Source organism: Sebastes fasciatus, chromosome 8, assembly GCF_043250625.1.
Source record: "Sebastes fasciatus isolate fSebFas1 chromosome 8, fSebFas1.pri, whole genome shotgun sequence".
Classification (NCBI taxonomy): Eukaryota; Metazoa; Chordata; class Actinopteri; order Perciformes; family Sebastidae; genus Sebastes; species Sebastes fasciatus.
Window position 1 is genome coordinate 15,979,697 of NC_133802.1, and position 15,544 is coordinate 15,995,240.

Consider the following 15,544-nt stretch of genomic DNA (forward strand, 5'->3'; position numbering starts at 1 on the left):
TGACTTTATTCTTGTAATATTATGACTTTATTCTCGAAACCTCAGATTGTTTTTTCCCCTCAATGTGGCCCTATAATACTCCATCATAGTCTCAATACTCCATCATAGTCCCACTGATTGCGATGGAGCATATAGAGGAGGGGTTTGGAGGGATGGGTTGGATTAAAGCATATTTTTTCCCCCCATTTGTGCTGATCACCTGCAGGTCATGTGGTACACACCTACTGCACACGTGACACATGCATCTACTCCGTGTTTGCAAAGTTTGTCCAAACTGAATCTTGATGGACGCTTAAATGAGAATAATTGAAAGCAGACCAGCCTATTAATTTTCTGAATTCTGCGCACATCTGCCCGATTAGTTAACCGTCCACATCTAATAATAATGCACATATCACATGTTGAAGCTTGCAAAGCAGCGTTGGAACTTTCACAGCTAATGGTTAAATGACTTCTCCATACACTTGGATACCGACTCTTTCATTTGCAACCATAAATCTGCGCAGCCCTTTTTAGGTCGCCACAGGAGAGGGATTAAAAAAATACCGGGGACCTCGAAAAAGACGTCAGCAGCGGTGTTTGATCCAACGAATGTTTCTTTAAGTGCGTGTGTGTGGAGTAGTTCTCCCTGCACCGGGTGATCGGATCGTAGAGGATAGGAGGGTTTGGTTGGAGAGAAAGAGAGAGCGAGAGAGAGAGAGAGAGAGAGAGAGTGACGCTGGCTGCGCCTCGGTGCTGAGCGGAGCGCTTTACCTGCAGATGAGAGAGAGAGCCAACCGGGGGAAAGTCAGGGGCAGAGCTGCAGCAACACTCACAACGGAGAGGAGAGGAGAGGACGTAACGGAACAGTGTGTGAGCAAAGAAGAAGAAGGAGGAGGAATTAACACTATTACTGGAGAATCATTACGATCATCTACCCTCTCTCTCTGTGTGGTTCTTCCTCGTCCAGGCAGACCTGATCTCGCCTGCTCGCCACGATGAGATCTGACTTCGCTCTGGTCCTGACAGCAGCTCTTCTTCTTGACACATTCTGGGTGAGAGATTTCTATTCTGTTTTTATTTTAGTACAGCTTGTGAAGTTGTGAGAGTGCAGCAGTCTCAAGGTGCAATAAGCTTTGGGTAAAAGTCGGATGGAGTCCAGTGTGGTGTTGGTGATGCTGCAGCAGCGCAGCTCTGGTTCTTATTTCCCTACAAGTACTGCTGATTGTTTCCCTGATGAATTTAAATATAAAGATGAAAAGTAACATTCCAGTATAGGCTACTGTCCTGCCCTGATCCTCGTCACATTTTTTTTTAATACAATCCTACACAAGTTAAAATGACAGTGCATGATGATCCCTTTTTTTTTATTCTATCAAACTAATAAAGCCATCTTTATTTATTTTTTAGCAGAACCTTCCTCTTATAAGGCTTCTTTCCAAAAGTTCACCTTTCAAGTTGAAAAGGTGCTTTTCAACCTCTCCTCGTCATTTAATCAATACAAGCTGAATTAAGTGGGCGCCTGGTGGGCTATACTCCTCTAACGGATCTGCCACGCCAGCTCTGCTACATCTTTCTCTCTCTGCAGCTTTTGTGACTTAAAGAAGCCATGCTATACTCTCATGCCATGTCAATTTAGGAAAAATTACACAAAGATGTTTTACTCTTTCCCAAGAGAGGAGAGGAGCAAGTGCCTCCTCTTCATTCAGACTCCAGCCATGCCACTTGGCACTGGTGCGTGGTTTGTGCACACACACACATTCATCTGTGTGGTGGTTGTAGTGGGTCAGATCATTTCATTTAACCAGCAGTGAGCTACTAAATGTTGGGTGCAAAGTTTTCTGCAGACCATTTGAGTATAGTGTACAAACACACACACCTCGCTTCCTCTTTATTTCTCTGGACCTTTCTGACCCACAGGATGAGACAATTCTGCTGCATTCATGCTGTTTTCTTTTTGTGTGTGTGTGTCTCACTTAACCCTATACAATTCTTAAAAAAAAAAGTCCTCTTTTCATCATGGCTGATTTCTTTATGGAGCAAGTTACACGCAGACCATTTTATCAGATATTATCTGACATATTTAATCAGCCGTGTGCCTGCCCAGCATGTAGTTGGTAAACTTGTTGAATATATATTTCCGCTAACCGCTGTACGATACACTGCCTTTCTCCCAGGCTCAGGGCCAAAAAAGAAGCAAGAAATCAATGGAAATCCATGTTTATCGATGTCTTGTTTTGTATCCTCTTCCCTTCCAGAGGAATAATGGTGAGCATGTATCCAAAGGTCCCTGCCGACCTGGCTTCTCACAAAGCTTCTACTCTGTGCTGATTTCAAGGGATGTACTGCAAGGCCAGGGCATACGCAAAGGTAAGACCTTTTTAATTTGGCGAGTGAGTGAGTAGAAGAGATACCCTCGCTGCATTAAGGCCAGTGAAAGGAAAGACGTGGAGTGGTGATGTGTTTTCTTTTCAATGCCAGGCCGTGTCGTTTTCAAATTGTGGAAGTGGCATTTATGCATCTGGAAAATTGATCAAAAACTTTGTGTTTGAAGCTGAGGATGACATCAAATATTGTAAACAACTGCATCTGTGAATTACAGAAATGGCCTGATCGGGAGCAGTACATCGGTATGCTGTTGAAATGTGGTGATTCAGACAAAAGCACCACACACGTTTTCAAATTGTTTAAGCACGTGGCTGCAATACATGCTATAAATTAAGCTCCTCTAAAATGCTTGCATGTTACATGCTAGAATTTATTTTTCGACATTGCTCCACCTCTTCGGCATTATCATCAGCATCTTCATCACTAATCTTATGCACTGTCACCTTCACACTACGTCTTACCACAGTTGTATGCGTGTTGTTCCAATTACACAGTGAGCCAACCAAGTTTGAGGGCCCGATAGTGCAGGAAATGGAATCGACATCCTGTGTCTAATCTGGCACTGCTCCTGCCAATGTGGGCTAATTGCAATTCTCTATTGATCCCAATGGTTTTTTTCCTCATAGCTCAGCTAAGCTGTATTGTTTTGCTGTGGGCGCACAATAGCTCTTTTGTGGGTCGACAGTGTCTTCGGCAGCTGCACAATATATATTTCTCACTCTCCTTAGCAGTGAGGGACCTGGCGGGGATACAGCTGTCTAGACTCTCTCTCTTGAGTGTGCACATAGGCGCGTCAGACTACGGATATACACTGCGATAGGGTTCAGTATATTATTTTTGGGTTTGCTGTCTCTCTTGTGTCTATATTTGTGTTTGCTGGAGTGATATACGTCTGGAAGAAGGGCTTTTAGTGTTTCATTAACTTCAGTGTGTTGTGGCCTGCTTGGATGTGGGATTGGATATGGGACGTTTGTCGCTGGTGGTGAGCTTGCTCTCCGTGTGGTAGTGATGTCTTCAGCCCAGCAGGGGGTGTCAACACAATCACAAACAATCACAGAATGAGCCATCACTGCTGCACAGGAGCCGAGGATTTCAGAGAGCATTATTTATCTGGTTTGGTCTCAGAGAGAGATGAAATTGTCTCTGTGTCTCCGCTCAGACATAAACTAATCTTCAGAGGTCTAACGGGGTTGTTTTCGGTATTAGGAATTCAATTTACCACTAACAAAAGATGTTTTAGTGGGATTTTTACTGCCACAATTTTTCTAACATAAGCCACACAAAAAGTCAGCTCCAAACATTGCCGAGAGCAAATAAACCACGATAGTCTCTCCACTCATAAAACATACCGACTTGTAATTCATTTACAGTTCTCCTTTTAATCACATTCAGAGCATATGCTTTCATTTAACATTCATCATTTATTTTTCCCGTGTTGTTTGGAAGGACCTTGCTAAAGTAACAGGTGCTCATCTCGGGCCGTCACACACTCACAGCTGCAATGTCATCTTCATGTGCGTCTGAGAGCACAGCTGCAGTGGCCAGACACACACACCCACACACACACACACACACACACACCCACACACACACTGTATGTGATTTACAGGGCTCAGGCAGTTGATTTATAGTTGGTAAGGGTGTCACTGGAGGGAGGCAGGAAGCTACTCTGGAAAAGGCTTTAATAATAACATTGTTTAACCCAAAACCGTCAGATGGGGGCAGGAGTAATGACACCCACTCATGCACACACCCACGCACGCACACACGCACACACACACACATACACACACAAACATATATATATATATATATATATTCATGTTAGCCACTGGGGAATAATGGGAAGGACAGAACTAGGACCTTGGCCATGATGGGGAGGATGTGTGGGTCTAGACAGGAGGTCGGCAGGGAGGAGGAGGGCGTTACATCTCACATTTGATCATTTTGAGTCACTCTGAACTACCAAATTGCATAAAATTGAAAAGACTAGCGTAGTCATTGAAACCATGACAGCAAATATGACGACAAAGCCCAGAGCTGAGAATAAAACCAAGGCTAAATAAATAATGGATAATATATCTGAAATGGTACTTTAAAAAAATGTTGAGTGTATGAAATTAATTTAGTTCTGATATTGCATCTTTGTTTAACAAAAACAGCTCTTCACTTTTTCATCATTTCTTCAGCATCTCAATTTGTTAGTCATTGTCATTCTCAGCCATCTCCATGAGTCATTTTCAGCTTTCCAGAACTTTCTTTTTGATTCATTTTCTTTTAATCAGCAGTGATGCTCATTTTGTTCCCCTCCTTAAAATTCTGTTTTTTTTCTGCCGTCTGAGTTTTCATTGATAAACAACACGGTGTTTCTTATAAACATTTCTGAGTGTAAATTCTACGCTCTGCATTGTTCCTGCTGAGTGTATTGATTCACGCTCTATTTGTCTGGAAAACCCAGTTGCCAAAGTTAACGACTGTGCTGTAAGATATGACTTGCATATCTTACAGTTACTGATGAATTTGGATCAGAGGGCGTTTTTATTTTGCTTTTATGAGCCGTTGGCTGGAGGCATTATGTTTGGGGTTGTCCGTCCATCCGTCCCATTCTCGTGAACGCAATATCTCATGAAAGCCTGGAGGGAATTTCTTCAAATTTGGCACAAACTAGATTAAATTCTGGTGGTCAAAGGTCACTGTGACCTCACAAACCACGTCTTTGGCCATAACCCAAGAATCCATATTCTTATTATGACAATTTCACACAAATGTCTGATAGTATGAAATGATGAACTGATAACATTTTGGACAGACATGGCAGCCTGTTCTCATTCCCAGGGCGTTACAAACACAAGGCTCTCATACAGGAGATCGCCTTTTGTGTTTTCATTATTTTCACTGTACAAATGTAGTAATTTTAAGCCCAACCATGTAGTTCTTTCCTAAACCTAAATCTATAGTAGTTTTGTTGCCTAATCCTAAAGTGACGACAAGGGTAACTATAGTGGTTTTGATGGCAAAAATAAAGTGACGGCAAGTCGGTATGTGACGAGTTGGGATGAGAATGTGTTGGACATGGATATAAATTGAGACTTGACTGGTTTGCGGAGGCATACAACCGCGAGGCGGTAATTATAGTTCACATAATGGCAGCAAATTGATTTCTGCCTTTATATGAACAGCAGAGAAACAGTAGGGGTTTAAGAGGTGAGATAATGGATTTTAAAGAGTGAGAGATCTAATTTTTGTTGTGTGTGTGTGTGTGTGTGCATACGTACATGTACTGTATGTATGACGCATTCAATTCTGAAGACTTTTGCTCTCTTTTATGCCTGGTTTCCATTAGAGCTATGACTGTTTCTTTACCACTCTCGGCACCATTAGAGGTAGCGCTCCGCCAGGCCTGGTTAATGTTACACCCTGAATGACTGACACACACTCGCAAACTAAAAAAAAAAACAGTTTCTGCTGCTGTAAAATCTGTATAACAATGTTAGGTACTCAGTCAGAGTCTGTTTCAGCGGTGTCGAAAAGCACAGTTGGTTGTTAAGATAATTTGAAAGTTTGATATTTGAATCAACAATAGATGCTGCCATGATGTTTGGAGTGTTTTGTATCCCACAGACGAGTGAGTAGGAGTTGGGCCCCGGCCAAACTCGCTCAGATAAACAGAGCCAGCTAACGTAACCTCATCCCATGTGTCCCTGCATCCCTCTGCTGATTCTGTTCCTGGTAATGAAAGCCAGGGACGGTGGTTTCAGCTCAGTGAGCCCACTCTGCTGACCTTGGACTTTGTTTGGGTTACTGGTGGTTTTGGGCAGCCTCCTCACTTCTACTGTGGTTGTGTTTGTCTCAGCGTATGTGTGTGTGTTTGTGTGTGTGTGTGTGTGTGTGTGTGTGTGTGTGTGTGTGTGTGTGTGTGTGTGTGTGAGAGAGAGAGATTCATTGGTGAATTCTATGTGTGTATCCTTCTGGACATGTCTGTACCTGAGCTATAACAATGCTGACGTCCACAGTGCAGCTTCTCAGAGGGAATTGGAGATTTTTCTCTGCAGTCATCACTTTGTTTCTAGAAACTCCACTGATGCTTGGCTTCGTTTTGAAAATTTGATCCCCTCCAGTAGCTCATCAGCCCGAATGAATGGCCTGAATGTCTGCATTAAGGTGACCATATCTGTCCTTAACCCTCCTGGCCAGCCTCAGGATTGCTATTGTACTCATAAATACATTTTCTGATGCACTGTAAGCACTCTGTCGCTCTCATCCTTACATACACACACTCTCTCTCACCCTCTTACGTACACACTCACACACTCACACACTCACACACTCGATGTCTAGTACAGTGTCTTTATACGCTGCCATTCAGTAGAGCTTCACATTGCAGCTGATGGCATTTAAATCTGTGCTTTGCCTCTCTGACCCAGATCCCTTCTCTCTCCCTACAGTGCCACCTTGTTTCTATCATATTCACAGCTTGGCCGTTGCCCACTAGGGGGATAACCAGAAACCAGAAGAAATGATTGAGAGAGCTTTGCATTCTGAATAAAACAAATTGTTCAGAGCTGTAATTTTCTCCAGGATGATATTTCCAAAAATCTCTTCCAGCGGGCACCCAGAAGGCCCCGGGTGATGAGTTTCACTTGCCTTTGGTTGGTGAAGCTTTCCTGTGAGGCTTTAGTTGATTTTTCAAAATCCACTAGCCAGGCTTACTTTGCGTTGTGCTTTGTATTCTGAACATCATTTTGCAACTTGAAGCGCAGAATACAGTAAGTCTCAATTTCACCTCCAGTTTGATGCACTATTTCCATAGGCTCAATATCACAAATAACCTTACAGGATGCATGCTGTGCCTTAGATGTTAATAATACACCAAGAATTAGAGTAAAATGACCTTCCCCTCCGAGCTGACACACACTCTTCAGTGGTTCAGAGTGCCGGTGATGTGGGGGACAGAAGTCCACTTCGAAGGAGTGACTCATAGGATGGCTGAATAAAAGATGCCATTTCTTTTCACACGCTCCACGGACAATACATCAATTTTCTCTTTCCCTTCACCCTCAAACAGAATTAGATTGTTTTGATTCGCTGTTTACCTTTTGCCCCAACTCTCATGATACCCAGCCCGCAGTGTTATCTGGGTCGATAGCAGACAGGCGTCCTCATGGAGATTAGACATTGTTGGAGTATAGCCTCCTTTTGTTTTTTTTCCTGTTTCTGCCTAAATCACTCTCATTGTTTCCTCTCATTAGTAGTTTCAGATCTTGGTGTCTTACTTTATTCTAATCTTTTGCCAAGTCCTATCTCTCTATGATTCTTTCTCTTCGTTGTTCTGAATCATTCATGTTTTCCTTCTGCAACCCCCTCCTCCCCTTCCTCCCCATATAACCATCTAATCTCCTGCTACAATGCAAAATAACAACACAAATCCTTATTCTCTCTCTCTCTCTCCGCCATCTGTTTGAACTATTACACGCTTTATGGCTAATTTTTGTGAGGATATTCAGTCACGGAGACGGGCGCAGACACATCCGTTTTCCGTTGGTTATTAATTACGGAGACGCGTGAGGCTGACATTTGTTGGATGTCTTATAAAGCGGTGAAGACGCCGCAGACATACTGAGGTGCTGGCTTTATGCGCTACAGGCCAAAGGCTAATCTGACCGCAGGGAGCTGTTAGAAAAGAAGCGAGTTGACACATATTTACTTAACGGGGAACCTCAGGCCTGATGTATGTGTCCAATAGTTTTCCAGAATTGTGTTTGGATTTTCCAGAGAGGCTCATATAGATGATTTAGTGGCATGGTTGAGCATTTCTTACCCTGTTAAGGTCTAGACTTGAGTGGTTTATGAGATAAGCAAGGGGGGGGGGAGGGAGGGGTCAAGTGTTACACCTGCAGGAGTTCCTTTTGATTAATATTGTGAGGCTTGGGAACCCATGCTGTGTGTGCTTTCGTGTGCTTGGTATGCGTTTTGTGGTCGAATGCGCACACTGAGGTAGTTGTCCGGCGCTCTGTGCATGGCGGGTATTTGCCAGGTTTTTTCCAAGCTGGTCATTAGAAAGGCAAGCAGGAGAGAATGAGAAAAAGAAAGCAAGCAGGTGGAGGGCATTATTTTTTAATGAGATTTTTGACATCTTTCTCCCTTTTGTTTTGAGTGGAGGGACAAAGGAGACAGGGAGGGAGGGAAGAGGAGAGTGGATGAACAAATGAGGGAGACTTCCTGCAGATTGAGTTACTCTGCGGTGTCTGTGTGTGTGTGTGTGTGTGTGTGTGTGTGAACGTGTGTGAACGTGTGTGAACTCTGCATCCTTGTCATCTGCTTGGTCCATTAAGAGACCTCCTGCCTTGGAATGATGGGCCTTCTGGGGTCCTACAGGACCAAGGTTATGGCCCTCCTGAAGACATTAAACGCATTTAAATACTTTGCTTGGACTCAAGCTCTTTAATGCACAGATGGTCTGCATGGGCTGTGAGACGACAAGGGGACACTACTAGCTCTCTACTCCCTCTCTCTCTCATACACGTATGCACATTTTGTCTGCGGTTAGGAGTTTTGTTTTTTTCGTTGGTGGTGTCAGATTAAGACTCCACAGCGGCTGCTCTAAGGTGTCCCTGCTGTCTTTGGTAAAATAGTTTGTCACCAGGAGCAAGAGCAATGCGAGGCGCTCCCAGGGCCGCTCTTTTGCCGGTGATGCGGTGGACAGGGATTACACTAGCAGGATAACGATAAGCCTACAAGGCTGTTTTCTCTTTTGCTCGAGAGTCGCACTGACCATGTCCTTCAGCTAGGCTAGTGTCAGAGGGAGGGTGAAATAGAGGGTGTAGTGGATGGGAGAGAGACACTTTCCTCGCAACAGGGTGGAAGAGGAAGTCTAAGATAAGGCTGTGGACCCTAAAGCAGCAAGCACATTATCATATATTTTGCGCTGCTCACTGCTATTGCACATTCATGCAAACACATACACAAAGAAGCACAAAAACCCATTATGGCACTCTAAAACAAATGGGATCTAAATTTCCCCTCCCAGGCCGCCCACTACTCCAGAATAGCTTTGGCCTGGGCCCAAACGTTGGGTTGTCCTCTTCCTGCCCACTCACTCCCCCCACTGCCTCCGTTTGTCTATATGGCAGTGTTTTAATTCAAGCCTAATTGATTACGTTAGAAATGACGCCACTGCGAAGGCAACCAATAAAGGGTTTGATTCAGCTGTCGCCACTCCATCACTTTTTATTTTGTTGCTGTGCTGTGATGAAGACTGGTGGCAGAGACACGGGTGACACCATTCTGCAGTTGAAGATTATTTCAACTTTCAGTTTCTATTACTATTTAAGCACTGAGCGAAATTAAAAATGCATGAGCTCCGTTTGCAAATTTTCCTCTTCTCCTCCTCCTCTTCAGAAAAACTCCAGTTTCTTGTTACAAAACACAATTAAAGAGAAGCGAACTAAAAGCTCATTTACAGCCATTGTTATGAAAACTCCTCATAAACTGTGGTATAAAAAGAAGGAATATTAAAAATGGTTCAGCGTTCTCACCTCTAACCCAGCCCTCAATTATCTCTCCTCCCTGCCTATAGTTCCCCTCCAAACTGACGCCGGATCATTATTGTTAATTAAAGAGAGACTTCTGTCTATTTCTCACACTTTTTCTAATCAACCAGCAGCAGTCTATGATCTCTCTGAGAATGTGGGCAGGACAAATCCAAGAGCATTACAGCCTCATATGCTATTCCTTTTGCTTGGAGATCCCTCGTCTTTGTTAAAGGGAGGATGAAACGAAGGATGGAATCCCTCAGAAGACACGGCTGTCTGGTAATCACTAATTGTGTCCTGAACTCCCTGTGAATGTTCCCCATTAAGTTCTTAAGTTCAGCACACAGTCGAGTCATCGCCTCTGAACAAGGAAGCCGTGCGGGAACACGGGGGACGGAGGGAGAAAAGGATAGAGGGGTTGGGGGTTGGCAAACAGAGTGCCAGTAATGTTAATTAATCAGAAGACAATGACTAGTCCCGTGGTGTCTGGACCTACGCTATTCAACAGGCTAAAAGCTAATAAGGGGCTAACAAAGGCGCTTCCAGAGGAGCTCTGATCTTTGCTAGCAGTGTCTGATGATTCGTGTCAAGATAGATGTTGGCTCTTTTTTGACGGATTATTATTGATTTCCCCAAACGGGGGATCCTTCTATCTCTCTGTAGTTTGGTGCAGAGTTAGCTGGCTAGTTAAGCACTCCTTTGAGGTTGTGGTTGAATTGCTGCACAAGGACATTTTTTGCAGAGTTGGAGACCTTCAAAATAATTGCTCCATGATTCACTAGACCTCATTGATTTAGAGCCGCAACTAACACTAACGGTCAATTTGATATATACATTCTTACTTTACAATTTGAATGATGAGAAAATGTTAGGATTTCAGAAGCTTGAACGAGTGAATATTTTGCTTGGTATGCGACTCAAAAAAAATCTTCTCTTCTTTTGGTTGACTAATTATAATTGACTAGTCATTTCAAAAAGTGTCATTTATTTATCCACCACTGTGTTGATTGAAGTATCATGGCCGCGGAGAAATGAGCAGCTGTTCAGAAGATCAGAGTGCATATACTGTAGCAGAGTGCTGATGTATGCTCAACTCTAAAAAATACTGATAAATATTGAATAATTAAAAGGCCTCTATGTGTGAGTATATGTGTCGAAGCATGTGGGCAGCCATATATTTTCACGGACGTATAGGATTAGCACAAAAGCAGCATCAGCTGTCCATCACTCGCAAACTCAGATCAAACTGTCAAACTAGGCAGCGCTGATTAAATATGAATCAATATTCTGTTACTGTAATGCCTATTTGTTGCATAAAATATTTTCAGAAACATCTTGTAGTGTACTGTTTAGCTGTAAAATGAGAAAGTTTGTGACCCGGCAGCCGTGAATGAACAGCCAATAGGAATGCTCTCTCTGAAATGACCTGTGATTGGTCAAAGTCCTCCGTCACGAGATTTTTTAAAGCCTGAAAACAGAGCCATGATGAGGTGCAGAAGTCTAGTTATCTCTCAGAACACGTGAATTACAATATGCTGAAAGGTTATTATGGATTTTTTTTCCAATGATGCCAAAGATATTCTGCCTACTGAAGCTTTAAAGTAAAGGCTGATGTTGTAGAATTATACTGTACGTATCTGCATTTTCAAGAAAAGACAGTGAAACGGTCATTTCTAAACTAAACTTTATCTCGTAAAATCACTGTTGCTGTTTGTACATAATGGTCTCATGATGCATGACGTCAAAGTGTAAGTGATGGGCCAAATTATAGTTTGTTGTTGTGTTTTTATGGTTAATGGAAAATTGTCTTCATCGTAGCTGTAGCAAAGGTTGTCATGGAGTATAAAAAATGTGATAGAGTAGCACATCCCAGATTTCAAAATCAAGGAGGACAAAATACGAGCATTTCACCTGTTTAATTGGCTCACATCACAATAGACATACGTGTACGTGTCGACACGGAGCCTTCTTCAGAGCGTTTTGTTTGGTTGTCATGGAGTGTGAATGAGTTCCACATACTCAATTACTCAGTTAACATTTGCATTGAGCAATGACTACATTCACTTATAAATTGAAGATGACCATATGGCTACAATGCAATCCACAGTGCTGTATTGAGTCTGCTTTTGGATCTCTACTGCAGTGCTCACCGCAGTGTTATCATTTCAAACATAGTTCTGTGCTGCAAAAAGTCCAACGTGATTAGCAGGAATTTGATTTTTACATAGTGTAAACAGTAATTTGTTGTTGAATTCAGCTACTAGCCTCGCTGTTTGTTTGTAAGGCTCGCTTCTTCTAAAGAACCTGGAGAATCAGAGGCATGCAGAATATTCACAACATAACTAGTTCATTTCAATATCAAGGCTTCATTCTCTGCAATAGAGGGCGACTGCTACTGTATGGAGAACTGTAATTATACTTTTACTGATATTCTATACAACTCTGAGCCAGGGCTCAATGTTAAAGATTGGTATGTGACACTGCAGCATTTCTCTGTCTGTAAGGCTACAAAAGGCCTTGTATTACTACTATTGGTCAAACTCCATGATTAAATGTAGGCTAGAGAGGCAGCCGCTTCAAGCCTCGGGACCAACACACTTTTAAAAAGCACACTGGCCAGAATTCCTTTCTTCTCCCTCTCCCTATCGGTCTATTGTCTTTTTCAGCACATCAGAGGAAGAGGCAGAGAGCGAGGGTAATAAAAGGCCCCGCTTTCCTCCTCTGGCCCTGGGAGAATGTAGAGAAGCAGATAAGTTGTCTAGCTCTGAATCTGAGAATGATCAAAAACAAAGTGAATCCTGTGGCCGCCGAGGGAACGGGCTCCTGTGAGGGAGTGGGGGGGGAAGGAAAGGAGGAGGAGGAGGAGGAGGAGGAGGAGGAGGAGGAGGAGAAGGGCTAGAGGAGCAGCCACACTCTGAAGAGAAGACAGTGTTTGCTCATCTCTAGGGTAGGAAGGGATGAGGAGCTTCAGACAGGTTGGCCAGCAGGGATACTTTCTCTAATCTAAGCTTGGACTTGGATGGACAGAAGATGGGTTCACTCTAGGCCTGCACGATATGAGGAAAATCCGCGATGTGCGATAACATTGTTCAATATTTCGATGACGATATGACATAAATAAACAAACAATGAAGTGTGCATATTAGCTATACATATGTTTTAAATATAACAAGGCTAAATGTTGTTTCTAGAGCAGCAACAGTAATGTTTACAACAGCAAAGTCACTATAAACTCAATATATCACTGGAAACAAATGTAAAATGTCAATAAGATAAATCATATTCCTGACGTGAAAATACTGAGTGAAGCTTATAAAGACTGAAGGACACGGACATCAGTCAGCATCAGTCATTCCTCCTCCCTCTGCTGATGTGAACCACTGCAGGTAGCGCTGGTGGTAGGAGACAGCAGATAAGTTTACAAGTAAGATACATAGCAAACTAACCTAAACAGTTAGACTACTGCCAGCTTTTGTTTTAGCGTGTGTAGCTGAGGGTTACGTTGCTCCTTTACTTTATGAAGATAATAAATTAATAACACGGAGGCTCCCTAGTCTGCACCCTTGTCAATAACAGTGCATCACCGCTTCACGCCTTCCGTTGGATGAGAGACAGCAGACAGAGCAGATTGAAAAATCCTACACGTTTAACAGTTTCATCATATTTATGCTTGTTGAACAGGTGTAATGATGAGGTGAATGAACGTATCTTGGCTTTACACTTGCAAAGTTTTATTGCACTTACGTACTCACAGTAACGAGCGTAGTTGTCGTCAATTTTATTTCACTGTCTCCACCGTGGCCTCTCAGATCAGCTGTTTTGCTGACTTCGCTGTGTGTTTATGTGTGTGGAGAGCTCTGACACAGAGCAGGGAGAGGCTGCAACGTGATAATAAATACTACAATCTTTAGCCCAGGAGCCCATTTAATAATGGATTTACCATCCCTGAATATGATGATTTTTGGTAACACTTAATTTTACAGGTCCACAAATTTCATGGTAATTAGGTGATGATTAGAAAGTAACCTATTTGAAATTTCTTTGGAATTACTGCCAAATTACAACAAATATATACCTAAAAATGTATCGCAAATTACTTTATTATAAACATTATGTAATCATTATATTCTGGTATTTCCAAATAGCTGGTAATTTATGTAATACATTTCCAGGAAAAGAATACAAAGTTAATTAATATGCTTTATTTTCATGTCTGATGGTAAATAGATAATAATAAGCAAATAACTTATTTGAAATTTCTTAAAAAACTTCCTGAATCATTACATCAGCTACCAGGTTACATCTGTGTAGACAATAAGTCACACAATGGTGAGATTTGTTCCTGATCAGAAGTGTCTTCTATTAGTTTGGGTTTTCCACCTCCGATGAAGAGCAGCGCACTGACGCTTCTCAAGCCTAAGGGCCCTATTTTAACGATTATATTCTATTTTAGCATATAATCATTAAATAATGTTTATAATAGGGTAATTTGGGATAAATTTAGGTAAATATTGGGGTAATTTGGCAGTAATTCCAAAGAAATTTCAAATAGGTTTCTTGCTAATTATCACCTAATTACCATGAAATTTGCGGACCTGTAAAATTAAGTGTTACCTGATTTTTCGTATTCATTGCGTTTCAGACAGCCTCATGCAGCCGTAGTTCACTCTATACCATTCGACGGTTTATGAACTATGCAGCAGAGTGTTGGAGGTCGTGCATGATGATTGGCATATTGTTGGCCTCAGTGCAGAGTGGAGATAATGAATGTTTTATTGCCCTCCTATGAACTGGGCTTTTGGAAGAGGTTAGTCAGACACAATTAAATACTGCACATGCATGCATAGGCTTTTTATACATGCACACAAGCAGACACATACATTGTTGACTGTCCCTAGAGGCACGAGGCAAGGCCCTGGTCTGGGGGGGGGGGGGGTGATTATCCTAAACAGAGGAATAAAAGGATTACAAAGCGATGGTGTAATCCAGCTGTCAATCCCACCTCATTAGCAAACATAGGTTTCAGACCCAGCGAAAGGTAGAGAGGGAGACGGGAGGCAGCAGGGGGGTAATGTGCGAGGGATAGAGATAGTCGGGGTGGTAGGGGAGAGAAACTAAGCAAGGGAGGAATGACGAGGATATGAGAGAGTGGGAGGAAGAGGAAACCAAAGAAAGGAGGGGAGGAGGAGTAGAAGTAACAGCCTCGCTATTCTGCTCGGGGGGCTCTGCGGAGAGTTTTTATTAAGCTTTCATCTGCCTTTCCTCTCCTCCTTTACCTCCCCTCGGCTTCCCCACCCCGGCAGCACCAACAAAAGCAGATGCAAGGAGCGCTAGCCATGTCAGTCACGTCTCAAACCCACAGTTCTGCTTGTAATTCCCCGATTAATTAAGAACAGTGATTTGTTAATTTAATTGTAGGTGTTGGGTCGTTTTTTTTCATCCCCCTCTCTCTCTCTCTCTCTCTCTCTCTCTCTCTTGCTTTCTTCTGCCGCTTGCTCCCTCTCATCCTCTTGGCAGGCTAATTTGCCCTGCAGCTTTGAGGAGGGGAAATGAAAGGTATAGCAGAGGAAGCCTTCAGATGGTTTATTAAGAATTGATTTGCCACGGTGGCAGAGAGACAGACCGTAGGGAGATACACGCTGACG

At 42.7% G+C, this 15,544-nt stretch overlaps 1 protein-coding gene across 2 annotated transcripts in view; it reads left to right on the top strand.

The window, feature by feature from the left end:
• Positions 1-546: 546 nt before the first annotated feature.
• The window catches only part of LOC141772623 (cadherin-4-like), a 275,458-nt gene continuing 260,460 nt past the window's right edge, over positions 547-15,544 (top strand). The window contains exons 1-2 of one of the 2 annotated variants that reach the window (XM_074643816.1): positions 547-1,034; positions 2,238-2,349. In XM_074643816.1, coding sequence (XP_074499917.1) covers positions 978-1,034; positions 2,238-2,349 — 169 coding nt within the window. In that variant the 5' untranslated portion in view covers positions 547-977. The remainder of the gene's footprint in view (positions 1,035-2,237; positions 2,350-15,544) is intronic. The other variant, XM_074643814.1, reaches the window with a different exon arrangement.